The 26,677-nt window shown below is 38.3% G+C and overlaps 4 protein-coding genes across 7 annotated transcripts; 1 reads left to right on the top strand and 3 right to left on the bottom strand.

Annotated features, from left to right (window-relative positions):
* Positions 1-827: 827 nt before the first annotated feature.
* LOC108599121 (50S ribosomal protein L7/L12) lies at positions 828-1,619 on the bottom strand. Its single transcript, XM_017985909.2, has 2 exons — positions 1,494-1,619; positions 828-1,429 (listed from the first exon to the last, which is right to left on the bottom strand). The coding sequence occupies exon 2, from the start codon at positions 1,416-1,418 to the stop codon at positions 873-875; it is 546 nt and encodes a 181-aa protein (XP_017841398.1). The 5' UTR covers positions 1,419-1,429; positions 1,494-1,619; the 3' UTR covers positions 828-872.
* Positions 1,620-1,662: 43 nt separating this feature from the next.
* LOC108597921 (CG12780) lies at positions 1,663-3,421 on the bottom strand. Its single transcript, XM_017984538.2, has 2 exons — positions 3,358-3,421; positions 1,663-3,218 (listed from the first exon to the last, which is right to left on the bottom strand). Exons 1-2 carry the CDS (start codon positions 3,419-3,421, stop codon positions 1,663-1,665), a joined length of 1,620 nt encoding a protein of 539 aa, XP_017840027.2.
* Positions 3,403-4,963, bottom strand: LOC108599794 (gram-negative bacteria-binding protein 3). Its single transcript, XM_033293697.1, has one exon. The coding sequence runs from the start codon at positions 4,961-4,963 to the stop codon at positions 3,443-3,445; it is 1,521 nt and encodes a 506-aa protein (XP_033149588.1). The 3' UTR covers positions 3,403-3,442.
* A 339-nt stretch (positions 4,964-5,302) lies between these two features.
* On the top strand, positions 5,303-25,239 carry LOC108599793 (translational regulator orb2). Of its 4 annotated transcripts, none has more exons than XM_017986852.2 (12): positions 5,303-5,604; positions 8,760-8,841; positions 8,921-9,417; positions 10,489-10,571; positions 21,516-22,922; positions 22,977-23,169; positions 23,223-23,483; positions 23,535-23,825; positions 23,904-23,981; positions 24,086-24,274; positions 24,327-24,706; positions 24,762-25,239. In XM_017986852.2, the coding sequence occupies exons 2-12, from the start codon at positions 8,817-8,819 to the stop codon at positions 25,189-25,191; spliced, it is 3,834 nt and encodes a 1,277-aa protein (XP_017842341.2). In that variant the 5' UTR covers positions 5,303-5,604; positions 8,760-8,816; the 3' UTR covers positions 25,192-25,239. The 4 variants fall into 4 exon arrangements, with proteins under 4 accessions (XP_017842341.2, XP_017842343.2, XP_033149668.1 ...); XM_017986853.2 differs by lacking the exon at positions 5,303-5,604 and adding an exon at positions 6,065-6,464; XM_017986854.2 differs by lacking the exon at positions 23,904-23,981.
* The last annotated feature ends 1,438 nt before the right edge of the window (positions 25,240-26,677 follow it).

Below are 26,677 nucleotides of genomic sequence, written 5' to 3'. Positions count from 1 at the left end.
TTGGCGGCCTGCAAATATTTGGAGCATACACGCACTGGCACTTGGCTTACTTCCTCCCGACTGTTCTAACGGCGCTTTGAGCTATCCATAGCTATAGTATAGTAGTATGTACGTGCGTAACTTAAACATAAAGCGCATTTATTAATAATAATCGTCTCATGATTTCCACGCAGCGTAGAAAGTGGTGCGATGTTTGTTTTAGGCAAACATTGTTACTCTATCATATTTGCCGCTCAATTTAGTTTTAATATTTAGTAAACATTAGTAACTAGATTTTGTTCATACTCTTCGGCTCGTGCAGCATTACAGATGATGTAATAGACTTGTAAATGTATAAAGATTATGGGAATTTTATGAGCAAGTTTAAAAATATATAAGTTATAGTTATAGAATTTAAATTGAGTTAATAAAGAAAATTAATATTTTTAAACGTATCTATGAATTCAATTGAGCAAACCTTTTTTTATATTAGGTATTTATTCTTAAGCATATATTTTTCTATAGATACTCTACTGTAAAAAGTTTCATTCAGAATTTTGTGATCAAATTATTTATCAGACATCCCCCCACCCCTTTTCACATTCTTGTTGCACACGCTGCAATGCGTGCGGGGCGCCACCTATAGGTCAGTAGCAGTGGCAAAAAGTCACACTACGCACGACTTTGATTAGCATCGCTCCACTAATCACAGACATTGGTCTTAGTTGCTGCCACTAATTAATGCTTAGACTCATTCAAGGAAAGGTAAAAGTGGTCACTTGATTGTTTTGCCGTAGAAAGTTGCAACAAAGTGTGCTCAAAACTGTGACAAATGTTTGTTAATTCAGTTTCTTTTCTTTATGTAGTAACAAATTAAAAATAGAACAGTTAGCTTATTCAATTTCTATGACAGCGCCAGCCTTGGTTAGCGCTTCCTTCAGCTTCTCTGCCTCCTCCTTGGGTATGTCCTCCTTCACAATGGTGGGTGCACTCTCCACGAACTTCTTGGCCTGCACCAAGTTCATGCCCTCCAGCAGATTCTTCACCTCCTTGATTAGCGCAACCTTCTGCTTCTCATCGAACTTGACCATTTTCACCTTAAATGCTGTTTGTACTTTCTTTGGCGCTGCCTCCTCCTCATCCTCTGCTGCTGCAGCACGCATGGGGCCGACTGCCATTTGTGGTGCAAAGGCCGCCTCCGGCAGATTAAGTTTCTGCTTTAGCAGTGAGCTTAGCTCAGCTACCTCCAGCAGATTCAACGCCGCTATATTGTTGACAATGCTGTCCAGTTTGGGATTTGGTGGCTTCGCGCTGCCCTCAGCTGGTGGCGGCACAAGTTTCTCAGCTGGCGCAGCCGCTGCGGTCGCAGCAGCGCTATAAGAACGTTGTGTGCGGATTTGGCGTGCAACCTGACGCAATAAGACACGTGTGATTTGCATTTTGTCCGAAGCTATAAAAATTAAACGTGTTTTAAGTGACAAGAAACTAATTAAGATATTTATTAAACAATTTACTTGTGTTTCTTTTATAATAAGAAAACGCCGCAGCAGGTTATGTGAGCACTGTTAAGTAAACACTGTTAAGTAGCAGTTGCTGTTAGAGCAACACCGTCGATAGCTTTTAAATCGAGCAGCTGTTGTTGTTATCGGTGATTGGCGCACATTATTATTGAAATGGAATAAGTTATAAAGGTATGTTAAAACATAAAACATTATTTGAATCCACCGTCGTTGGTATTACTCTATCCGGTTTATTTGTTGTGATCCTGTACTGCTCCACTGCATATACACCATTATCTTCGCGATAGCCTAGTCTTTTGTAGATAACATATGTCCAATAGTATAATACGTCGCCCGGCTTGAGTAAAGTTTTGTGATCTCTGAAAGTCCATCGGCCATTTTTCACCATCACAATATCACGCGCCCAGGTGCCAGCTTCCAGACCTTCCATTTCCTCATTAAGTTTGCCATGAAAAGCAAATAATGTAATGCCCTCCTCATGTGGTATAGATACTTCAAACCCTTTGGGATAGAAAACTTCAATCTTTGCTTTGGGCACTACGTAGGCAACATCTGCCATTACTATATCTCTATCTGGCTTTTTTTCTGTGCTTTCGCCGCCACCTGTGTTATTGCTATACGTTTGTACTTCAAAGACACCGTCATCTTCACGATAGCCTAATCCTTTGTAGATAACATATGTCCAGTAGTATAATATGTCGCCCGGCTTAAGCATTGTCACACGATCTATGAAAGTCCACCGTCCATTTTTTACCATAACAATATCACGTGCCCAAGTGCCAGCTTCCAGACCTTCCATTTCCTCATTTAGTTTGCCGTGAAAGGCAAATAATGTAATGCCCTCCTCATGTGGTATAGATACTTCAAACCCTTTCGGATAGAAAAGTTCAATCTTTGCCTTGGGCACCTTATAGGCAGCTTCTGTTGTTACTCTATCTCTGTTTGACTTTTTTGTTGAGTTTTCGATGCCAGCAGTGTTATTGCTATACTCCTGCACTGTATAGATACCAGCATCTTCGCGATATCCTAATCCTTTATAGATAGCATATGTCCAGTAGTATAATACGTCGCCCTGTTTGAGCCTGGTCTCACGATCTCTGAATGTCCACCTTCCATTTTTTACCATAACAATATCTCGCGCCCAGCTGCCAGCTTCCAGACCTTCCATTTCCTCATTGAGTTTGCCGTGAAAGGCAAATAATGTAATGCCCTCTTCATGTGGTATCGATACTTGAAACCCTTTAGGATAGAAAACTTCTATCTTTGCTTTGGGCACTACGTAGGCAACATCTGCCATTACTATATCTCTATCTGGCTTTTTTGCTGTGCTTTCGTTGACTTGAGTGTTATTGCTATACGTTTGTACTTCAAAGACACCGTCATACTCGCGATACCCTAATCCTTTGTAGATAACATATGTCCAGTAGTATAATATGTCGCCCGGCTTAAGCCTTGTCACACGATCTCTGAAAGTCCAGCCTCCATTTTTTACCATAACAATATCACGTGCCCAAGTGCCAGCTTCCAGACCTTCCATTTCCTCATTGAGTTTGCCGTGAAAGGCAAACAAAGTAATACCTTTGTCATGTGGTATTGATACTTGAAACCCTTTGGGATAGAACACTTCTATATTGGCTTTTGGAACTTCATAGGCAGCTCCTAGGTTGAGCAGCCACAACACAAAGCAAAGCTGTGGCAACATCTTGATCTTAACTAAAGCTTTGAGTGCATAATCATAGACGCATCTATAAATAACCTTATCAGTAAACCGGTATTTGTCAGTGCCCTAACATAAACCTGTATCGATAAGCCGCGAAACTAAAATTGCTTAAATTCAATATTCAAAAAATTTCATTACGTATAGAACTGCGTCGATACTTCTTAAATTGATGGGCTGTTGTTGTTATCGGTAATTGGCGCATTGTTTTATTGTGATATTCTTTTTACAAAGCATATACTTTAACATAATCGATTTTCAGCTGCGCCTGCTCACACCATTGATCCTGTTGTGGCTTGTATTTTTCCCAGAAGCTGTTCATGGCTATGGGCTCATTATCATGCCAAGGCTTGTCCTCTTCATAGTAGAACTCATTGAATCCTGCGACGCCTACGCCAAAGGTAAGATAAAACTCCTTATCGAAGGGAGCCAGTCCTGTGCCCTTTTCCAGCTCATCAGCATTGGGCAACGCTTTGTTGTTCACATTAGTTGCGCTAAACGCGCCCGTATCAGAGCCCTTGGTGCAAAACTCCTGACCATCCACTAGCCATTTCAGCTCACGCGGCGTCCATTCCAACGTGTAGGTGTGGAAGCTGTCGCTCCAATCATCTTTGCCGTCTGTGCTGCCTAACTTGTGGCAGAGCTTGTTGGAGCGGAAGGGCTCCTTGGCATTTAGCAAAGGACCGGCATAGAGATCCAGCTGACCACCAGTAACTTCACGGGCATATGCAATGCGTATCTGCCCAGACTCGTAGTCATCCTTGCCATAGTCAAGGTCCTTAGGTTGCAGCCAAATCTGGGGTACCACATACTTGGCACGCGGGAGCTTAGCGCGCACTTCAACGCGACCATACTTGAAGGAAAAGCTCTGTTTGCTGGTGAACTGCGCAGAGACGAGTGGTGGTAGTTTATCTGGACGTATTCTATGCCTAGCATCACGCACACACTCATCCGTATTGCGCACACCCGTACACTGACCGCCAAGATCCAGTTTGGTGTTAAGATTTTGCTTAAATAAGCGTTTAGTGGAGAAAGGCTTAATCTCCACATGACCATTAGACAGGCTTAAAGTCTGCTGAGCGTTGTTGACATAAATGTTAAATTCATAATCTGGTGCGCTGGAGAAACGATGCTCTAGCTGCCAAATAGAAGTATTAAGCCGGTTGCCATTGAACTCATCCGAGAAGATTAGTTGATTGGAGCATCGTGTGGGCACACCATTAGCTTGAGTCTTGGGCGCCTTGCAGCCATCATTGATTCTTATGTCTATCTGAGAGCTGTAGTCCACCGACGCTGGCGTTACTCTATCCGGTTTCTTTGTTGTGCTGCCGCTGCCTCCAGTACTATCGCTGTACGCCTGTACTGCATAGACACCGTCATCTTCGCGATAACCTAGTCCATTGTAGATAACATAGGTCCAGAAGTAGAGTATGTCACCCGGTTTCAGTGTGGTCTCACGGTCTCTGAAAGTCCAACGTCCGTTTTTCACCTTGACAATATCACGTGCCCAGGTGCCAGCCTCTAGGCCTTCCATTTCCTCATTGAGTTTGCCGTGAAAGGCAAACAATGTAATCCCCTCCTCATGTGGTATTGATACTTGAAACCCTTTCGGATAGAACACTTCTACCGTGGCCTTTGGGGCTTCGTAGGCAGCCCCTAGGCTAAGCAGACACAGCACAAAGCAAAGCTGTGGCAACATCTTGATCTCAACTGAAGCTTCAAATGCATAATAAAGACGCAAAAGCATCTATAAATAGCCTTATCTCAAACCGGTCTTTATTATTGTAATAATTTAAACAATTATCGATAAGCCGCCAAACGTAAAATTAGTTAAATGCATTATAAAATAATTTGCAATGCATATAAAAGTTAGTCGCAAAAAGTTAACGACGCGTTGTTAATTTATTGTAAAATAACATGTATTAAATTTAAATTATTGGTTGCCATTGTTAATATTATATCGATGTGCTAGACATAATGCGGCGATATTGTTGTAGATGATACGTGCTAATCGCAGCAACCGACGAATCAGCTGTTAAAAGTTTGTACAAAATGTTTAGTTGTAGTTGTAAGTTCCGTGCAAGTTTTATAGTTGTTTAAAAACTTTGTAGAAAATTGTACACAAAAACCAAAAAAAAAAGTAAGATGTACAGAATTTAATAAAAAACCAGATAGGATTTTTTTTAGCGGGGGACAATAGACAATTCGTCTACGCGAATATATTTTGTTACACACAAACATAAACAATACACGGGCTGTGCTGTGCTAAAGCAAAACGAATATATCAAGAACAACTACGGTCGATTGTGTGTGATAGTGTGCTGTAAATGAAAAGTGCAAGAAGAGGCAATATATGTGAAGAAATTACACGCGTGGGAGTTGAATATTGTAAGTAACGGCGCTTTATATAATTATCTATTTTTTTGTTTGCTTTTCTTTGTTGTTGTTGACGGTTGGCCTGCCTGCTGTGGCGTTGCCATATTTCATTACCTAAAGTTGTGTTAGCTTTAAAGCTATTTGTCAACCCTGTTTTGGGCAAGCAGCTGTCGTGCCAGTTGTTGTTGTGGGTGAGGGAAAATGATTGATTTTTCGGAAGTCGGGAAAAGTAGGCGACGGCGGCAGCGACAGCGAAAAACAAGCTTGTGAAAAGTGAGCAGCAGTTTTAGCTTGTAGTCTCACTAACGTCGCGCCAGAGAGCGGACGCAAAAGTCTTAAAAAGAAAAGTTGTGAAAAAAAATAATAATTTTTGGAAGTTAGGCTAAAAAAAAATGCTAGTGTAAATATTTTGTGCTTTTTAACAAATCAAAATTAATTGTGTAATACAAAATTTAAAAGTGTCGTGTGTGTGTGTAAAGTTAATGAAAATGTTGTAATTTTTTAAATTGCAAAAAATATGCTTAAAGCTCGTGCAGCATTTACATAAAAAGTAGGAAAACATTTTGCAGTCGCGCAGTAAAGGAATTTTTGTTACCGCTGCAGAATAAGAAAAATATATACACACATATACTTAGTGTGCGTTCAAGTGTGTGTGTGTGTGTGTCAGTGTGTTGTGTGCCAATCGACGTCACAAAGTTGCGCGCGTTGGTGTGAGTGAGACGGTCTGTGCCTTGCACCCCCGGAAATGTAACGCAAGCGAGAGCGAACAAAAAAAGAAAAACTTGCACCTGAAAAGTTTCGCATTCGTGTGCGCTCGTGCGTCGTTGCAACAACTGCCCCGAGGGCAGCCAGAAATTCTAAAATACTAAAAGGTTAGTGTGTGATTAGCAATGTTTTTTTTTTAAATGCTATTCTTATTTTATATGCTGTCATTTATTTTCTGTCATTTACGTTTTGTGTGTGTTGTCGCCTCGTTTGCACCTGTCAAAATGGCATGATGAGAAGGAGAGAAGAAAAAAGAAAAAGCTTGTGCAGTGCAGCAGTGCGTTTGGCCTAATTTTAAGCTGCGCTGAGCGCAACCCCAAAACTCGGGGTAGTCGTCAATTGTTTGTGTTTGTTGTGGCGCCAACGCATTTTGGCCAATTAAGATAAAGCGCGCCCGCCCTGCGTCAATAAAAACACAGCGGTAATAAACCTTCCCTCAAATCTGTAAAGATAAAGCGCTGCTTTTGTCCCAGTTAACAAATTCTAATTGTAGACGTGTGCTATAATAATAGGCAGCAAAAAAAAAAAAAAAAGAATACACAACGTCATTTTTAAAACAAAGTGTACTTTGAAGCAAGTTACGTATGAAAACACACACACACACAAAGTATTACATGCAAAATATGCAGCGCAGCGTGTGTGTGACTGTGTGTGTTCTAGCGCTCTCCCAGGCATAGCGCGCAACTCTCTTGCTCTCTTACACTCTGGCGTGCTCTCTCAGTGATGCTGAGCTTGAGCTTGAGCCAAGCTGTCTGTGCTTTTGGCGGTACTTTACACTTGTTTACTTTTGGAATATACACACACTAAACTCACATACGCACACACGCACATACAAGCAAAATGTAAGTTTGTTTGGGGGCGTTACTGTCATTGATATTGTGCGCTGTCTTGTTCGCTGTCGCTCTGCCAACTGCGCTGCTCACGCTGTAATTCATGTTACTTCAAGTCTGTTATTTTTTTTCTTTTTTTTTTGGGGGTCGCTCTCTTTGCTCGTTTATAGGACAAATGTATGTATTGATTAAGCTTTGTATACGGTGTAGACAAAACTCGTTTAAAAAGGGTTATATAGGCTAATCGAGGTGTGTAGAAAGAGCAAAGCGAAAAAACATTGTTGACAATTTTGTTTTGTTTGTAATTCTTGTCGCTGCCATTTAACTAATTAAACGTTCTACTATTGCGAAATTATAAAATTACAACACAACAACACAGCAACAACAATTGACGTTTTCCGTTTTGTCAATTTTGTTTTTAGTGACTGAAAATGAAGTGCGTGCTGTATATAGAAAATTTTATTTGACCGACATTCTATTTTATTTACACAGCGGGGGGTTGGTCGAGGTTTCGTTTCAATTGAAAAGCTCGCTGGGCTTAATTTTGTGCGTTTCTATTGTTTTCTATGCCTTGACTCATTTTTTATCATGCACATTGATAATATTTATAATTATTGCTGTGCGTTTTTTTTTGTTTTGTCGTGGGTCATTTAATAGACGTGTTTGCGATAAAACGTGCGCTGATAATAATATATTTTGGTACGCATATAAAAAAATTTTCAACGCCTTCTGGTTGTGGTTCAGTGCAATTAGCAATACTGCTCAAAAGGGGGTGGGGTGGGGGTCAATAGCTACATTTGGCACTAAAATTGTTTTGGCCTCCAAAAACAATAATTTTTAAATGCGATTTGTTTTGTCATTCGATTGCAATAGAGTGATTGTTTTAATTGATTTGAGAGATGGAAAAAATAGATGTTGAAATATTAAATGGCATTAGCTTTTGTGATATTTACGACCTTAGAACAGAGCCTATAATTTGAAATGAACTTTGAGCATTTTGTTATAATTACTACTTTACTTTGAAAACAATAAAAATCTTGCCAAGTCATGTGCCAGACCAACAGCTTACAGACCCTGTACGTCTCAGTAAAAAGTCTCTTCTCAACTATTAGACCATTTGTCTATTTTTATGCAGCGTCTAGTTTAGCACAAAGTACATACAAATTTATTTGAAAATATAGTTAAAATAATTAAAGTTTTGTTGTTGTTGTTTATGGGTGGCGACGACAAGTTTGTTTGCTTGTTTTTTTTTTTTATTTATTTTTAAACAATTGTTACGTGTGTGGCGCGCATTTGACATTTCTGAAAATAAGCTGAAAATTGTAGTACAATTGTGAAATATGATAAACTAATCGAATGACGTGTGTCTGTTTTATTTTCTATTTTTCTATCTGCTTATCTTTGTGCCTGCTGCGCTTTTCTTTTTTACCATTTTACTTTCATGTCATGCCGTTCGTTCGTTAATTGTTGTTGCTGCTGTCGCTTGTCGCCCCCGTACTTATGACTGATTGATGTTTTTGTTTCCAACAATATTTCTATTTGCGGGGCATGCCACCACATACGATAATGTAGGCTAAGGCAACGCGAGCTATCGAGCTGGATCAAGTGCAGCCGTATAACGTATACAGCATGGACTCGCTCAAGTTACCCAAAGGTAAGACAAGAGCTCACGAAGCTTCCACATTACATTTTCCAACTAAATCGCGAATTTTCTCCCTCTCTCTCTCTCGTAGGCAGCAGCGCGAACAGCAGCGCCAGTGGCAGCAACAGCAATCTATCTGGCTCACAATCCTCACCCACATCAGTCGGTCCGCCAGCAGGCAGCAGTGCTGCGCTCAAGTCCTCGCCACCAAATCTGGGCAGCAGCACGCCCATCTCGGTGCGTTTCAATGCCAACGAGGAGTCGCTGGATGACATTTTGCAATCCTTTCATCAGAACTCAACGCAACAGCACAGCCATAGCCATAGCCACAGCCACAGTCATAGTCACAGTCCCAGTGGCGGCGCCAGCGGTGGCGGCGATGCCTCGCCCACTTCCAATTTGCTGGGCATTAAAAATAACGGCACTAGCGTTGGCAACACGCTCGGCATGATGGTGAATGCCTGCGACTCCCACTCGCTGTCCAGCAGTCCAAATCAGCACACACAAATGCAAATGCAACATCAACATCACCAGCAGCAGCAACAACAACAGCAGCAGCAGCAGCAACAACAGCAGCAGCTTTATGGTGTAAGTATGCAATGAGAGGGGTGTGGTCGAAGGCGGGGGTTTTAGCTTAGGCTCAGCTTATGTAGTGAATTGATCTTGAAAGTTGTTTTTCCCTTTTGCTTGCTTTGTTGTCACTTTATCAAAAATTTTGTAAAGCATTCGCTGATTCATTTTGTCGCTTGAAAAACAGTGGCGTAGTTAAAATGGGGTAAATCCCCCTTGAGATTTTCATTGCATAAATAAATATGCCTTAAATTTTGGGACCAAGTCTTTTAATAATGTGAAATTCTAAGAAAATAAATTAGCCCTTTGAGTAAAGCAAAAATGAGCTAAAAATTGGACTAAGTCAATATAAAACCTTTTAGAATGCAATAAAATGGATTGCAAATAACCCTAAATAATTAAGAGAATTTCAGTTATGTAGTAGTTATTTAAATTTAATACATTAATTAAATGTAATATATATATGCTTGAGAATTCCTGTGCATAAATATCATATAAATATGCCTTAAATTAAGGGAGTAAGTCTTAAAAATATAAAATTCCAAGAGAAATTTCAGTGCCATATAAAATTTTCTTAAATTTAATAATTTAATAAATTGAGCATAAGAAAACTTGAGCTAAACTGTTGATGTAGCATTTGCTTTATTTAAAATAAAAACAATCAAAATGCATATAGATTTTCTATGCACCCCCACTGCATTCAATGTAAAAAATGAGCCTACGCCACTGTCTTCACATAATTTCATATTTATCGCAATTAGTGCCGCATTAAAAGCAATTCCCGGCGCTTAATTCCATTTAGCAACTGGCATATTAAATTAGTAAGAAATTTATTTGATTTACAAACAGTTGTGGTTTTCCTTATTTCCCTTTTTGCACATTAAATTTTCACTTTTTAGCGGCATTTATTTATAAGCATCAGCTGGTTAGAACGAATCTCGAGTGTTGTCAACTCAAATTCTATTTTTATGAGCCAAAAAAAAGGAAACAGCTGTGCGGCAACTGATTGCAACATCAAATTTTTGGCAAATGACTAAGATTGTTGCTAAATGTGCTCTCTCTTCCTTTCTCTCTCTCTCTCTCTTTTAGAACGAGGAGGTAAATCTGCGCAACAACTATATGCAAAACGCTGGCGGCGGAGGTGGAGGCGGAGGATTCTTCAATCGCAAGAGGTGAGTGCGAATTACTTACATCATGTTTTATTTACATTACACATGGCCTCTGACATAAGTAAGAATTGTTTTAAACAGCGGTCTCTCTCTCTCTCTCTCTTTCTCGCGCTTTTTTAATAACATTTTAGTCGAATTTGTTGTTATCGTTGCTGTTATTGTTGTTGCTACACACACACACAAACATCCACACTGTTTTAGCAAAATGTGAAATGAATTTATAAACTTTTGATCAGCTGCGTGGCAATAATATTCATACATATGTATGAAAGTTTCTACATTTCGCTTTGCCACGCATCGCTGCACGCGCCGGCTCGCAAGCCCAGAGCCAAGGCAAGCCCAGCCAGCCAGCCAGCCAGCCAGTCAGTCAGTCAGCCAGTCAGCCAGCCAGCATCAAAAGCAAGGCTTACGAAATTGACAACAGTGTTGGCCAAGTTGCACACGAGTTTGTATTTCAAAGTTGCAACGCGTTGTTGGCATGTGTGGCAAATAAAAAAGGTTCGTTGACCCGCAAGTCGTCTGCCATTAAAAATTTACTGCTCTTGGTGACTTTGTAAATTCCTTTTTTTTATAATTTGTATTGCAATTGCAATAAAAGGGGTATGATTACTTTTTACTTTAATAGGCCATTAATTGTGACAAGAATTTAGTAAAATTTTGTGTTAGTGAATTTAGTCTCAAGGGTGTTTTTTTAGTATTATAAATTAGCATGGAGCTGGTAGCTACATTTTTTTAATAAATACGCGCAGAGAATATTAATTATTAATTAGAATTAGTAATTTATTTATTTATTATCTGAGCGCATTTTAATAATTTCACTCATTTGAAACAATATTTACGTATATTAAATGATTAAATTTGATTTAAATTCTAAATATTATTCCACTTGATTTGGCGTTAAATTTGACTTTTTTATATTTTATAGTAATATTTAGTAGAATTGTGAGTAGAAAGCTTTGCAAACTTTTAATTTTAATATTTAGTCTCAAGAGTTATGCCATGATTATTAATTGGCATTGAGTTCTGGATATTTAAAAATAATTCTAAATAAAATTATACTCCATTTGGTATTCTCTAATATTTAAATTCAACAGAATTAAGTTGATTTTTGGATTTTTTATATATTCCAAGGGTTTGTCATTCAAAAATCTTGAAATATCTCATTTAATGCCTTATAAATTTTCAAGGGTATCTCAATTTTCACACGCTTTAGTCCTTTATTTTTATTTTTTGTTAACCCTATATCCTGTTTGCATTTTTAATGCATTCCACGCCTACTGGCCGTAAACTTGCAGACAGTGACTTTAAGCGCTATACAACGTTCACCACCACCACCCACGTCCCCCCACACTCTGCCACCCTGCAGGTTCTTTTGGGGTCTGGGCACTAGGTGGCAGCTACTGTGCTTTTGTTGCATGTTGAAATGCATCTGCGTATGTATGTAAAGCAGTTTGGGTTGATGTGTGGTGAGTGCGTCTAGAAGTTTGCGTTTTTTTTAAGTGCTCGTCTGGCTGGAGACTCTTGTGTGGGTGTGTTGGCCATGTTTTGTTTTGTAGGCTCTAAACAAAAAGCGAAACATTAATGCAAACGTCGTTTTCATGCTTATTGATTTTAGTTGACTTGGCTGTCAATCAATCTAAGGTTTTGCTCGAGTTGTTTGTTGCATCGAACAAGTTGATTGCAGTTTGTTATTTCCGTTAGCATTTTTCAATTAACTTTTTTTTTTTGTGTATTTGTTGTTATACAATGTGCGCTAGCTAATTGCATTTTATAATTGCATTTTACAACACTGCCATGTTATCGTTACGCTTGTGTTACACCTGCCGTTGGCCCTATCATCCGACCAACCAAACAACCAAACCGACCCACCCACCCACTATATCTACTCCCACTCAAACTGTCATGTCGCTTTGCTGCTACTTCTTGTTGTTGTTGTTGACGTTGTTGTTGCCTTTTTTTTATCTATTTACACTTGTACACGTTTTCTACATTTCATCATTACTATCACCATCATCATCAACAGCAGCAGCAGCAGCAGTAGCAGTGGCAAGAATTCTAGGCTAGACAACATCATCCCCATCAGCCTCAACTCAATTAAAACCCCACCCAGCTTCAGCTGCAGCCCCTGGCAACTTAGTAGGCTTTATCTCTCTCTTTTGCCCTGCACTTTGTGTCGCGACGCTTTAAATTAAAAATATTTCCATGTAATTTCATGTTTGCTGGTTTTATTTTTTGGCCTTACAGTTTGGCAGTCACTGCGCTGTGTCAATCAATTAGCATGTGCTTGCTAGTGACAACAACAACAACAATAACAAAACGATACACAAATTTGTACTAGTTAGGTTCGAATTTCCATTAGCATAACCATTGCCTTTGAAGTGCAATTAGGCCTTAACCCATTGAAGCCAAACGCGCGATTTGTGCTTCAATTTTTATTAAATAAAGCGCTGCAAAGTTTGTTTTGGTTTCTTTATACCTTTTGGTAACCAAGAGCTTTAACCTAAACAAAACTATAAATATTTGTTAAATAAATTAGGCAGGGAGGGTTTTTTTTATACAATAATATTTATGCCTTTTTGGTATTACTAAAAATTGAGCGCAAACTTGCTAAGCAGACTAATTTTAATTTTGTTATACCAATTTATAGTTTACTTGGCTCTCATACAATTGTACATATATTATTGGTGTTGGTGTTTTTTTTATTATTGGTATTTAGGCTTTTGCAAACATTATATTTTTTACTCACAGCCGATGTCTGTATTATAATTGTATTATAAATTTTACGTATTATGCGAAAAATCGTTCAGTGCAGTGTTGAAAAGTGTTTGAAAATGTTTGCAACAAGAGTGTTGGTGTAAAATCATAAAACAACAAATTGTTCCAATTGGATGTCGCCATATCATCAAATAACCAAAACCACCAAATCAATCAACCACCCACACCAACAAAACCACCAACCACCACAACCACCATTCACCACAGCAGCAAAGACAACAACAACATTTCCACACCAACCAACCAACAACTCAACAACAACAACAGCAACAAAAACAACAATGCGGCAACAGCAATTAAAAACGCAATAATAATCTCAAAAATAAATTGACAACAAAAAGAATGGAGCAATTTTTGTTTAATTTTGATTTGCTTCAAATTTAGCTTGTTATTAAAAAATTACGATAGAGCTTGTTGAATTTTAGGAGGGCGTGTTCATATGTTAGGGGCCATTTACACTAGTTTTACCCTTTGCTTTATAAATGAAATATCCACACAATTTGAAGCAAATCTTTGAACAAATTGCTGCCATTTTTCTCTATATCGAAATAAATTTATAAAAAATAAAAACCAAACGCTACAATCTTTGTTACCCTTACTCTGCAGCTGCAGCGGTCTGCCCCCGAATCTGAATCTGAACAAGCCGCCGCCACAAATGCAACATCATCATCAGCAGCAGCTGTCGCCGAATATGCATCTGCAGCAGCAGCAGCAGCAACAGCAGCGTGATGGACCGCACAGTCCCAGCTCTCCAGGTGGTGGTGGTGGTGGATCGCCCTATAATGGCAGCCAGGCGGGTTGCAGCAGCGGCGGCATCTCGCCCATACCACAGATGAGCATGCAGCAGGGCGTGTCGCCCAAATATAGACGCAGCATATCGTTTCCCATCAAGGGCAATTCCCCAACAGCGTTGTATGGTGGTCACATGGATGGCATGTCGGGTGGTGGTGGTGGTGGTGGACACATGAACATACCGACACTTTCGATAGGCAATGGCGCGGGCTTGAGCTCGGCTGGCGCTACAGGCGGCGGCGATGCGCCCTATTTGGGCAGCAACTATGGCAACTATGCCAATGGACAAATGCATGGCGGCGGAGCGGGCGGCGGCGGGGGCGGCATGGAGAGCACACTGAGCGATTATATGCGCGGCATGTCGCTGGGCGAGCAGATGAGCAACATGGGCATGCGCAGCATTAGCGGCGGCAAGCATCTGAGCGAGGCAGACGCCATGGCCATTGCGGCTGGCAATGATCCGACGCTTTATTTGAACGCACTGAAGCTGAACTCACCATCGCGACTGTCGCCACATTCACCACACTCGCCCATACCCGGAGTGGGTGGCAATGGCGCTGGCGACAGCACTGCGCGCTTCTCGCGCAAAGTCTTTGTGGGTGGACTGCCGCCAGATATAGACGAGGATGAGATAACGACTTCGTTTAGACGCTTCGGGCCGCTCGTTGTCGATTGGCCACACAAGGCCGAGTCCAAGTCCTACTTTCCACCCAAGGGCTATGCCTTTCTGCTCTTCCAGGACGAGAGCAGCGTGCAGCAATTGATCGACAGCTGCATCACCGATGAGGACAAACTTTATCTGTGCGTCTCCTCGCCTACGATTAAGGATAAAGCTGTGCAAATTCGTCCCTGGCGTCTGGCCGATGCGGATTATGTGCTGGATGCTACCATGTCGCTGGATCCGCGCAAGACAGTCTTTGTAGGCGGCGTGCCACGCCCACTGAAAGCCTTCGAGCTGGCCATGATTATGGATCGTCTGTACGGCGGAGTTTGCTATGCCGGCATAGACACCGATCCCGAGCTTAAATATCCCAAGGGCGCCGGCCGCGTAGCCTTCTCCAACCAGCAAAGCTACATCGCTGCCATCTCCGCGCGCTTCGTGCAGCTGCAGCACGGCGACATCGACAAGCGCGTCGAGGTCAAGCCCTACGTCCTGGACGATCAAATGTGCGACGAGTGCGAGGGTCAGCGCTGCGGCGGCAAGTTCGCGCCCTTCTTCTGCGCCAATGTCACTTGTCTGCAGTATTATTGCGAGCACTGCTGGGCGGTCATTCACTCGCGTCCCGGGCGCGAGTACCACAAGCCTCTGGTCAAGGAGGGCGCCGACCGGCCGCGTGCGGTGCCCTTTCGCTGGTGTTAACGGCGGCGCTGGTAGGCCGCGCTGCATGACGAGAGACGCCAACAGCGAGAACAACGACATCGCTTATTGGACGCAGCGCTGGCAGTGCCAAGCAACGAATTCTACAACAGCAACTGCAATCCTCGAGAATGTGAATGGGATTGGCAGCACCAACAGCAGCAGCAGCAGCAGCCCGAGCAACATTTATCACAACAACAACAACATCCAGAGCAACAACAACAACAGCAACAACCACATGGCTTGTTCGGCGAACGACGCAGCAGAATGTTAATAGAGCTCAAGCAAAGTGCAATATAAACACACACACACACACACACTTACAAAAAAGACAACACACAGGCCTTAAGGTGCAATCGAGTTTGGGCTCTCTCAGTTTTGAATTTTAGACCAGTCGGAGAGGCCCGGCCCACAGCTTATAGAGTCTCTAGCAATCATTTTAGTTAAATTGTTAAACAAAAAAAACAAAAACGCCTCAGCTTACGGGTTTTCTTTTGTTTGTTTTACATTTTTAATTTACAGTATTTTTGTTCCTTTTTAAATATTTTACTTTGTTGGTTTTTTTTTGTTTTTTAATCTTAACTATGTTTTACTTCATTGCCATTGTAGTACCACCAAAAACTATTATATGTGACTAGAAATATTTGCCAATTTCTAATATCCTCGCACCCACACACACACATACGAGTTCCTAAAAGCCTCATATAATATTTTAATTGTATATTTTATTTCAAAAAATATGCACCGCGCGTGATTTAAAAAAAACAATTTTTTTTTTGATGAGCATTTGTCATAAATTATAAATTTGCAAATAAGAATCTAAAAACGATTAGCTGCTTGTTTTTAAATTGGAGATCAGATAATATAAATTCAATAATTTATAAATCCAATTTTATATTAACAAATAATTTAACACAGAATCTAAAAAATCAGACTATATAAATTTATTAATTTATAAAAAATATGCACCGCGCGTGATTTAAAAAATCAACTTTTATTTTTTCTGACGAGCATTTGTCACAATTATAAATTTACAAATATTCAAATAATATAAATTAATTGCCATCCAACAATTAAATTATATTATATAAATTTATAAACAATGCTGCTTGTTTTTAAATTAGAGATCATTTAAAAAACGAATATAAATTTATTGCTATCAGACAATTAAATTATATTCAACAAATATCTGCCATAGAATCTAACGAATCGCTAGCTTCTTGTTTTTAAATTAGAGATCACATATAAATTTATATGCAATGCTTCTTCAAATTGTATATGCTACAATTTATAAATGATCAGCAAACATTATATTGCTAGTCTATATATACTTCAATACTTAACTGAGCATCGGGATGAAGCTTCAACAGTCGGCGTTTTCCAACACTTCAGCGTCAATTGTTCAGCACGTGCCATTTCAAATCAGAGTTTTTAAACAATAAAAAAAAGGTGATTAAGTAATTTTCGCGGCTTAGGCTCAGGCAAATGTTCATTAGACGCTTATTCTTTGTTGATTTGTTTTGTCAATTTACGTTGCATGTTGAAAATCGTACGAGTATACATAACTATACAATAACTAGTCGAATTTTGAATATGAAAAAATTCCAACAAAGAATAAACAAATCAGCTTTTGGATAATTAACAATTGGCAAACGCATTTGTTGCTTAACATAAACAAACTACGATTTTTACATGCTACGTATGTGACAACAAATCATCTTGTTATATTTCTCAGAAGTTTTGAATAGATGTGTACACACACACACACTTACACACACAGCCACATACATTGCTCCTTTTGCTGTTCACAACACAAACGATAAAAAAAAAAAAAATAAAGCATTTGCCGATGGCGACATTAGTTAAAAATTAATTAAATTTGCTTGTGTTCAGTATTATTTTTAATTTTTTATATTTTTTTATATAATTTTAATTTTGTACATCATTTTTTGCTGGGCGTGTAAACACAAAATATATAATATACATATATCTTAAAAACAATACAAATGAATACAGAAAATATGTATAACAATTTTTTATATATTTATGACATACATATTAACTTTAAATACTTATATTAGACAACTTTTTATATAGCAATTTTTTGTATAAACTGTTTTTATTTTTTATTTAAAAAACAAAACTTTGTAGTAAATGAAACCAAAATGAAATGAATAAGTAACGAAACATACTTACATATGTGCAATACTAATTCGTAAATAATACAGCGTACATATTTTATGCATAAATATTGCAATAATTATTACACACTTGTACATGTTTATTGTTTAATAATAACTAAAATGCAAAACGAATAACCGAATAGCTTATATAATAATGAACTTCTTGCTCATTGACTGTAAAGAAAAAAACTTTAAATATTTTTTTGTTATATACCTTTGTAGCTATTGATTATTAAAACTTCGCAGTTGACAACGGTAAACATATAAAGAAACAAAAAACAAACGTATTCTCAATAAATAAAATCTATAAAAACATTTTTAAATACATATATAGACTTGTAGCATAAAATACAAATCTAATTAAATAAGTTATCATTTTCCAATTTATATACGAACATTTTTGCTACATAAATATGCATGTTTAATGGCACTTGAGCAAAAGCTAAATAACATATTTTTTCTATACTACGAAAAACAAAAACAAAAATTAAAAAATTATATATATATGTACTACAAATTTTTAAATCTATGTAAAGCATACATATATATACTATAGTCAAATCTATTAGCAAATTTTTGCTCGCGCTTTGTTTACAACAAAATAATGTGACACAACTTGTAATATACGTTAAATGCGTGGCACTCTTCAAAACAAAATGAGGCATAAACAATTATAGCAATTTTCTAGAATTTTTATATATTACAATTAAAAAAAAAGAAACGATGCAAATGTAATTCTACTTACAATTAGAAGCAAAGTGTAAGCTCTCTCACACATGTTGCATGTTGCAGTTGCATGAGGTTTGACCGTGAGCAAACGAACTTTTGAGAGCGCGCATTAGAACTCTCTTGCTTATTCTTCTGTTTATGTTAGAAAACGTTTCGGTTACGTTGCGTTTTATTTAGTTTTTGAATTAAAACCAAATGGATTTATTAAGTACACTACCAAAAAAAAAACAAAAAACAATGATAATATGTATACAGCCTGCTGTTTGTAGTTTTTATGCTATTGACTTTTGGTAATTTTTGTGCTAAATGATAAAAACATTGAAAGTATGATTGAGTAATGATATGCTAGTCGCTGAAAAAAAGAAAAATAAGGCATCTGAATACGCTGAGTATGGAGCGGGATACCAAGTGGAATACGAGTAAAGAGTCATGATGTTTTTTAAACTGTAGTCAAATTCAATATTTTATAGATTTTTATACTTTTATATAAACATATATATATATATATACTTTATACTTTAACTGTTAAAAAAGCGGAAAAAAAGAAAAACGCAAAAAAAAATACCAAACCTTTAAATATGCTAAAAGTTGTAATTTCAAAACTATATTAAACGAAAACAAATATTTTTCATATATACAACAAAAGTAAATAAGAACGCTCAATGTTTTTTGCAAAAAGCAACTGGAATCTTATTTGTAGCGTGCTACGAGCTATAATTAATTATAAGGCTAAGGCATTAACTTGATATATGTTGTTTAAGTATTCCGAAAACCCGCGACAAAAACAAGAAACAAAGAAAATTTGATGTAGTCAAAGACATTTGCGTTTATCGCGCACTTATCGATAACAGCCATTAAGACTATCGTTATTATTATTATTATTATTATTTTAGAAATAAATATTTTTGTTATGATTGTTTGCTGAGAACATTTTTTATCTTATATATTTTTATATGTTTTGTAGTTTGTAGTTGCATGTAGCCTTAAAACAAAATTGCGTTGATAAATTTTGTATACCTTTGTTTACTTCTAAATAAAATAAGATATTGGAAATATTTGATATATGCAATTTATACATGAATAAACGGGCATAAACCGTACATTTTGTGTTTTATTTATCAAAAAAAAATCTTTCTTTTCTCCTCCTCCCCCTTCAACTTAAAACTTTGTAAATATATTATATTGTTACCAATGCGTATATATATATATTAAATAACTAAATACTTAAAAGACTCTGAAAAAATAAACAAAAAGTATTGGAATTTGAACTATTAAACAAAAAAAAAAACAATAATATGTGTTTTTGATACCAAAACAAGTCAAAGAAAAAATTATGAATTTTACACGTAGTACAATTGAAGAAATTTATATAAACGTCATACGTATGTATTTTTGACAACCAAACCACAAAACTTTCAAGTTTGCTTCGAAATAATAGAAAATGAATACTTAAATTTGAAAACAAATATAACTAAATATATGCAAATGCCTGCTTGATGCACTAAAACGCATTTAATTTTTATTTTTTCTATAAGTTTATTTAGTAAAAATTGGCTTTAATTTGTTAAATATTTTTGAAAGAGTTTTCATAGCACAATTTTATGTACAGTTTTTTCGTTTGTAGTTAGTCTAAACAAAAGCAAGTAAAACCAAATTGCGATGTTTTAAATAGCGAATTTTTTAAACTGAAACCTAACCTTAAAAATTTTATGCTTGAGAAAATTAAAAAAAAACAAATAAGACAAACATGACAAGGTTATAAAAAAAACATTTGGTACCTTTTAAAAACAACTACATATGTGTAATTTTATAATGTATATCGATTAAACAATTAATTGATTAAATAATAAACAATGTAGCCTGTAAAGCGAATGTGTTAACTACACACGCACTTCCATTTAATTTTAATTTCGTACTTAATGACATAAAATAAAAGAAATACTGAAATTGAGCGCCCTTACTAATGAATTCCTTTTAGCGAAATATTCATGAAAAAACCAAAAAAACAAAAACAAAATACAAGCAAAAGCATATAATTTTTTAGCATTATACAAGAAAAACAAAATATAAATATAACTAGGCAAACCTAAAGCAAGTTGGCATATACATATAAAAAAAAACCAAACTATATAGTAAAAACAAAAATAATAAATATATACATTTATAAACAATTATATTATATATATGAAAAGTATAAAAAAAAAATTAGCGAAATATTCCATATTTTATAGTAATTTTCAATAAAAAGTAATTTTTTAATTTTTACAAAATTCAAGTTGAAAATACCAAAAAAAAAAAAAGTTAAAAAAAAAAATGAAATGAAATTTGTAGTTTTCTAAATTCACAAACCAAACTAATGAATTTTCCAATTTCCGTGCGTGTTTACTTCAGACGTTCTAATGTGTTCTTTAATTCAAAAAGAAAGTGACAGTTACATGTTAAAAAGAAACCACGTAAAACAAAGATATACATATATAAATATATATATATATATATAATACAAATAGCTGTTGGTATGTTTAATACTAACATTAGATTGCAAAGAAAAATACCGATAAACACATTATACATATGCAGCGAACTTCAAATACAAAAAGCTCTACAAAATCGAATCGAAATGAAAAATGAGATAGAGAAAGAGAAATCAGAGAAATATCAGCCGTAATAGAATTTCAATAATAAAACACAACCAATACAAATCAACTAAGAATTAATTAACGAAATTATGTAAAACCGTAAATGAAATGAAATATACATATGCCATTATATACACAGCAAAATATATTAAAAAAAACACACACACACACACAATTTGAAATGATGGTAAAGAAATTCCCGCATAATATTCGTAATATGAAAATGATAAAAGTAAAACAAGCCACAAATAAAGTGCTGGTTATATAGAATATATGAACAAAATATGACATATATCTTCATTCAAAATAAATAAAAATACTTTTTCTGAAATAGTTACAAAATATAATTTCATTTATTGAAGAGCGGAATGTTGAGGGTTGCAAGCTTAAACATTTGTTTTTTATTTTAATACACATTTCTTATAAACACTGACACTTTGCAAATTCATTCAAAATTGTTTTGATTTTGTTCCAGATCGGGCAGCATCGAGGGCATTTCGCTGACCACAAGTGGTCCCAACTCCCAAACGGCTGCTGCAGCCAGTGCAGCCGACTCGAATACTGGAGGCACCTGGAAGCTAATCAAGGGCAAGGTGACACAGACTATCGAGGATATCAAATCGTCCAAGCACTCCAGTTCGACGGCTATACCCATTATAGTAGCAGATACGTCAGCATGGCTTAACGAAGCGGATTCGGACACGGAGTGCACAACAAACAGCGAGCAATTGCCGCAGCAGGCGCCACACAAAAAGGAACAAAACTCCGATTCGGATTTGGAGGACGTCGAGTTTTTGCAGCACGACAGCAGCAGCGTAGGCAGCGCCGATCTCTTGCCTGCCATAGCAGAGCGCTCCCGACTGCGGCGTGGCTTGGCGCACATCAAGTCCAAAGTGAAGGCCAAGCAGCAAGCCGCCGCCATGAGCAAGCGCGAGTTGAGCACAAATCCCAGCAACACATCAGCCATACGCAGCGGCTTTCTGCGCCGACGCGTGGCGCAAGCAGAGGCGCAGACCGAGGCAAGCAGCGGCGCGCAGGCAGCCGAAGCAGCTGCTGCGCTGCCTGACAATGTGGACGCAGCGGAAAGCAGCAGCAGGGCCAAGCGTGGCATTATGCTGGCCAAGAAGTATGTGGAAATCGAATCCGGCGTAGAAGTGCTGGAGGACATGATACCCAGCTGCAGTGCCGATGCGCCCATGCTGGCCGAACCGCCACCAGCAACGCTAAGAGACAGCGACTTATTTCTGTCCAGGGAGCGCGTCACGCTGGTGCTGCCACTGGAGCAGCAAGCGACGCACGAAAGCAGCGAGGAGGAGCTGTCAAACGAGCGGTACTCCATATTCAGCTCGCTGAGCATTGTGGAGTGGCGCACGCACGGCTCGGCGCCCATTGTGCTGCTGCTGTGCTTTGTGCTGCTCTTGGTGTGGCCCTTGCACGACTTTCTGCGCGGCATTTTGGCCACCATTGTCTTTATATTGCTTATGGATACGCTCTCGACTCAAGTGGCCTATTTGCTGGAGCGTTTCATACTCAAAACGCATCCGGAGCGGCAGCCATTCCAAATACCCAACTATGATAAGCTGCCTATATGCGAAATTCCCGCTGTGGAGGAGCACAAGACAATTAAAACCTATGCGGGCTGGCTGAACGAGATCAACAGCTATGATCCCAATACCTTTTCGTTTACCATGACCAGAGCGGTCTATGTGCGTCTGGATGGCACCGTAATCAAGTTATCCGGCACCAATGCGCGCATACCCAAGCGTCGCATGTGGAATGAGCCCGCCATCGATCGCACCAAGGTGCTCTTCACCGATCATCGTTCGTATGACTTGAAGCATTGCCGCATTGAGCTGCTGCCTGTAGGCTTGGCTAGAAAACGGTGAGTAGCACAACTTTAGCAAGTCAACTCAACAGCAATTCTTGCCGCTTGCAGCTTCTTCAATCGCAAATATCCCATACAGTTGATTATCAAAAACAGCTGCATTGAGTATACCACACCAGCGGAGGAAACGGAGCTGCTAACGCAGTCGTCGCATTTCAACAAAGCTTCAGGCTCTGCCACTCCAAATAATGCTGAGGAGACAGACAAAACCAATGACTTTGCTGCCACAGTGCTGCAGGCAGATGTAAGTGCCACAAACTATATTACATTATTTGTTTGTAAATGTTTAATTTGCAGCTCGAGCAGCTGCGCAACGATGTCAATCCCGACAAGGAGCTGCGTGACATAACTGTGCCCTGTGGCGAGGAAGTGCGTCTGCTGCTTTTTGCACGCTGCGATCGCGAAAAGGAGGATTGGTATCGTCGCTTTACAGCCGCTTCCAAGGGCAAAGTGCACGAGCAGGAGCTGCACATGCCCATGGCGCATTTTGTGGATGATACGGATTTGCAAGCGGTGGCAGCACAGCAAGCTATAAATCTAACCATGGGCAAATCTAAGGTAAGTTTTCTAAGCACTTTATAAGCAGTTTAATTGATTGAATATCTGCAGAAAACCATAAGAATTGTGGACGCCAAAGATGCCAAGGACAGCAAAGACTCCACAGATTCTAAGGAGTCCAAGGATGCTAAGCATAGCAAAGATTCAGAGGAGCAAGCAAAGGAACCTTCCGCTGCTTCCAGCTATGCTGAAACTGAAGCTGAAACACCAGATACTGTCTTTGAAGAGCTTGATGCCGATACGCCACCCGGCTCGCCCAAAGAAGGTTTCGAGGGCATGATAATGAGCGCAGATGTAGCCAGAAATCCAGCTGAATATGTTAAATTTATGACAATTTATCAGGTATATACTCAAGCCATAGTTTAGCAGCTTATGCGTTTTTGTTTTGTTTGTATTATTTTATAATTTTGTTACATTCAGCGAGCTTGCAGACAAGATAAAATACCCATGTGTCATACATCACGCATAGATTCCACTACGGGCCGTCGTCATAGAAAAGTATGTTCCACTTATAATTTTGCATAATTTCTTTAATATATCATTTGTAAAGCTTAAACTTAAGTTTGTTCAGATAGCTTAGTAATATATTCTTTGTTTGCTAGTCTCGACGTGCCAAACGCAAGGAGGATGAGCTCTGGAAGGGCATCAATCAGTCGCTGTTTCTGGGTCCTTCGGGCAGCGTAGTCTGGGCAAATATATTGCTTGGACGTTGTCTCTTCAGCTGTCTGAATGATGCGATGCTGCACGAGAAGATCAAAGAGTTTATGCAAAAGAAACTCAATTCCATTAAAGTAAGTTGCTTACAGCATTGTTGCTACTATTGTTAATGTAACTTAATTGCAGCTGCCTAGTTTCATGGAAGAGGTTGTCATTACCAACATCTACTTGGGTGAATTTCCTTTGCTCTTCCATCGCATTTCACAGCCCATGCTGGATGAGCGCGGTGTCTGGCTGGATGCAGACTTGACTTATGAGGGCCTGGCGCACATTACTGTAACCACCAAGCTCAACTTATTGCGCATACGCAGCAAACCAAAGACGGCTGCCAATCCAGATACAGATCCGGCTACAACAATGGAGCCAGCGCCAGATGCACGCAGCGGCATGACAGATGAGGAGAGCAAGGATGCTATTTATGACAGCGATGCGGAGAGTGTGGGTGGCAGCAGCAGTGAATCGGAAAGTCCAACGCCACGTGCCACTCAGGAAAATGCCAACAATGAGTAAATCAATTCTATAAATGTTTAAAGTCTTTTACTTACTTTTTGCTGCTTGCAGATACTTTCAAAACTCGCCTGGCAATGCGCGTCGTATTTTCAAGATTGTCGATCGCATTGCTGCCTCCAATCTGTTTCAATATGCCACAGAGCTGCCGTATGTGCAACGCGCCATGGAGAACATGAGCGCCAATATAACGCTGCGCGTTGATTTGAAGGGCATGGTGGCTCGTGGTACTTTAAACATACCGCCACCACCCTCGGATCGAGTCTGGATGTGCTTTCGTGGACCGCCACGTTTGTGGATCTCCACCAAGCCGCAAGTGGGTGATAAATCCGTCGATTGGTCCATTGTTACCAATGTCATTGAGAGCAAACTCTGCGAGGCGGTTAATAAATTCTTGGTCTATCCCAACATGGTGGACTTTACCATTCCATTCCTGAGCAAGCCCAACTATGAGGACGAACCAACGACATCTTCTTATATTTAAGTGTCAACAATTTTTTGCTACCAAAAACTATTTCAACAACTATAATTCCAAAAAAAAAAAAAAAACAAACAACTATTGTAATTCCAAAAAAAAACAAAAACAGAATTTAACACAAAGTGTGTAAGGCTTAGGCTGACCATGAACTATAGAAAGCTTAGCTTAGTTTTTGCGATCTCGCTGCAAACCAATTCTATGGTATTTTTACATTAGTTATAAACTTTTTAACAGCAACTCCTTCGACACATACACATTTATTTCAAATTCTGATGTAAGCATAAAATTATTTGTTTAAACAAATGCAAAATATCTTAATCTTTTTTATATACTTTTAGTCTATACACATAGTATTCTATATATAACATAATGCAGGACATATAACTATTAACAGCCGCAACAACTATATACACATACATACCGTAATATGTATTTTCCAATACTATAAATGTACTTAAAATATTGCGTTTAAATTATTGAAACGCTGCATCACGAACAAATATTGCCAGTGGAAATGTATTTGCAGTAGTCTATAGTTTGTAAGCACCAACTAAACAACTTGAATATCATTTACAAGGCTGGTAAGACTATATTTGTTACAGGAAGTGACTATTGATTCCATCACACAGAAAAAATTACATAAACTTAATTCTATTATTTATGTATGAATGTAAACTGTGAGCCTAAGAACAATAAATTGCTTTTAGCAAAAGAAAAGTAATTTCTTTGCAGAAAATGGTTGTGAATCCGTTATCTGCAGTAGAATTTTGATATCCTTTAGCTATGTTAAGATACTTTTCCTGGCGCATTTGCATTAATAATAAAAAGCACAATAGTCCTATGGGAAGCCATGGTTTAAGGATTCATGTCTACAGAACAAAATGGCTATATTACCCGTGTCCTTTGCTGGATAAGAACGAAAACAAAATCAATTAAAGCGTATTAAATGGAATAATCAGCTGATCAAAGAATATTCAAATCGTCCTAGTACCTTCTGCGCAATTAACGAATTTTCTTTCGCATGACAATATTTACTTGGCTCCTACACCTCCGTTATCATTCGAATTGTAAAAGGACCTTAATTTTCGCACTCCTGAGCATCTAATCTATCGATCTGCATTCAAGGATTTTTAAAATCGTAGAAAACAATTTTCTGTAAAAAAATCAAGGGGGTTTGTCCCAAAAATTGGCTAAAAAACATAAAATGCCGTTTTTCTCAGAAACTACATGGAAGATTTGTATGTCCTTTGGCATACAAGTAGTGCTCATCAAGACCTTTCAGAATATATCACTCAAAGGACGCATATCCTTACAGGAGCTGAGAAAAAGGGCATTTTCCGTATACAGAAAAACGGTTATATCTCGCGAGTCCTTAGCAGGATCAAGACAAAATCAGTACCAATCGATGCTAATTCAAAAGGACTATCAGCTGACCAAAAATATCAAAAGTTTTCCTTGCAGTTTCTGAAATATAACACATTTTCTGTTTTTG

Source organism: Drosophila busckii, chromosome 3L (assembly GCF_011750605.1).
Source record: "Drosophila busckii strain San Diego stock center, stock number 13000-0081.31 chromosome 3L, ASM1175060v1, whole genome shotgun sequence".
Taxonomy (NCBI): Eukaryota; Metazoa; Arthropoda; class Insecta; order Diptera; family Drosophilidae; genus Drosophila; species Drosophila busckii.
The sequence above is the reverse complement of the archived record's forward strand: the minus strand, read 5'-3'. Positions and strand labels throughout refer to the sequence as shown.

Bases quoted from the DNA above. Each gene is read 5' to 3' on its own strand.
- LOC108597921 (XM_017984538.2), bottom strand. From the start codon at position 3,421: ATGCGCCAATTACCGATAACAACAACAGCCCATCAATTTAAGAAGTAT. The intron at 3,219-3,357 runs GTAATGAAATTT...ATGCACTCAAAG, and splicing joins GTATCGACGCAGTTCTATAC to CTTTAGTTAAGATCAAGATG.
- LOC108599121 (XM_017985909.2), bottom strand. From the start codon at position 1,418: ATGCAAATCACACGTGTCTTATTGCGTCAGGTTGCACGCCAAATCCGC.
- LOC108599793 (XM_017986852.2), top strand. From the start codon at position 8,817: ATGGACTCGCTCAAGTTACCCAAAG. The intron at 10,572-21,515 runs GTGAGTGCGAAT...ATTTTGTTCCAG, and splicing joins GGATTCTTCAATCGCAAGAG to ATCGGGCAGCATCGAGGGCA. The intron at 23,982-24,085 runs GTATGTTCCACT...TTTGTTTGCTAG, and splicing joins CGGGCCGTCGTCATAGAAAA to TCTCGACGTGCCAAACGCAA.
- LOC108599794 (XM_033293697.1), bottom strand. From the start codon at position 4,963: ATGCTTTTGCGTCTTTATTATGCATTTGAAGCTTCAGTTGAGATCAAG.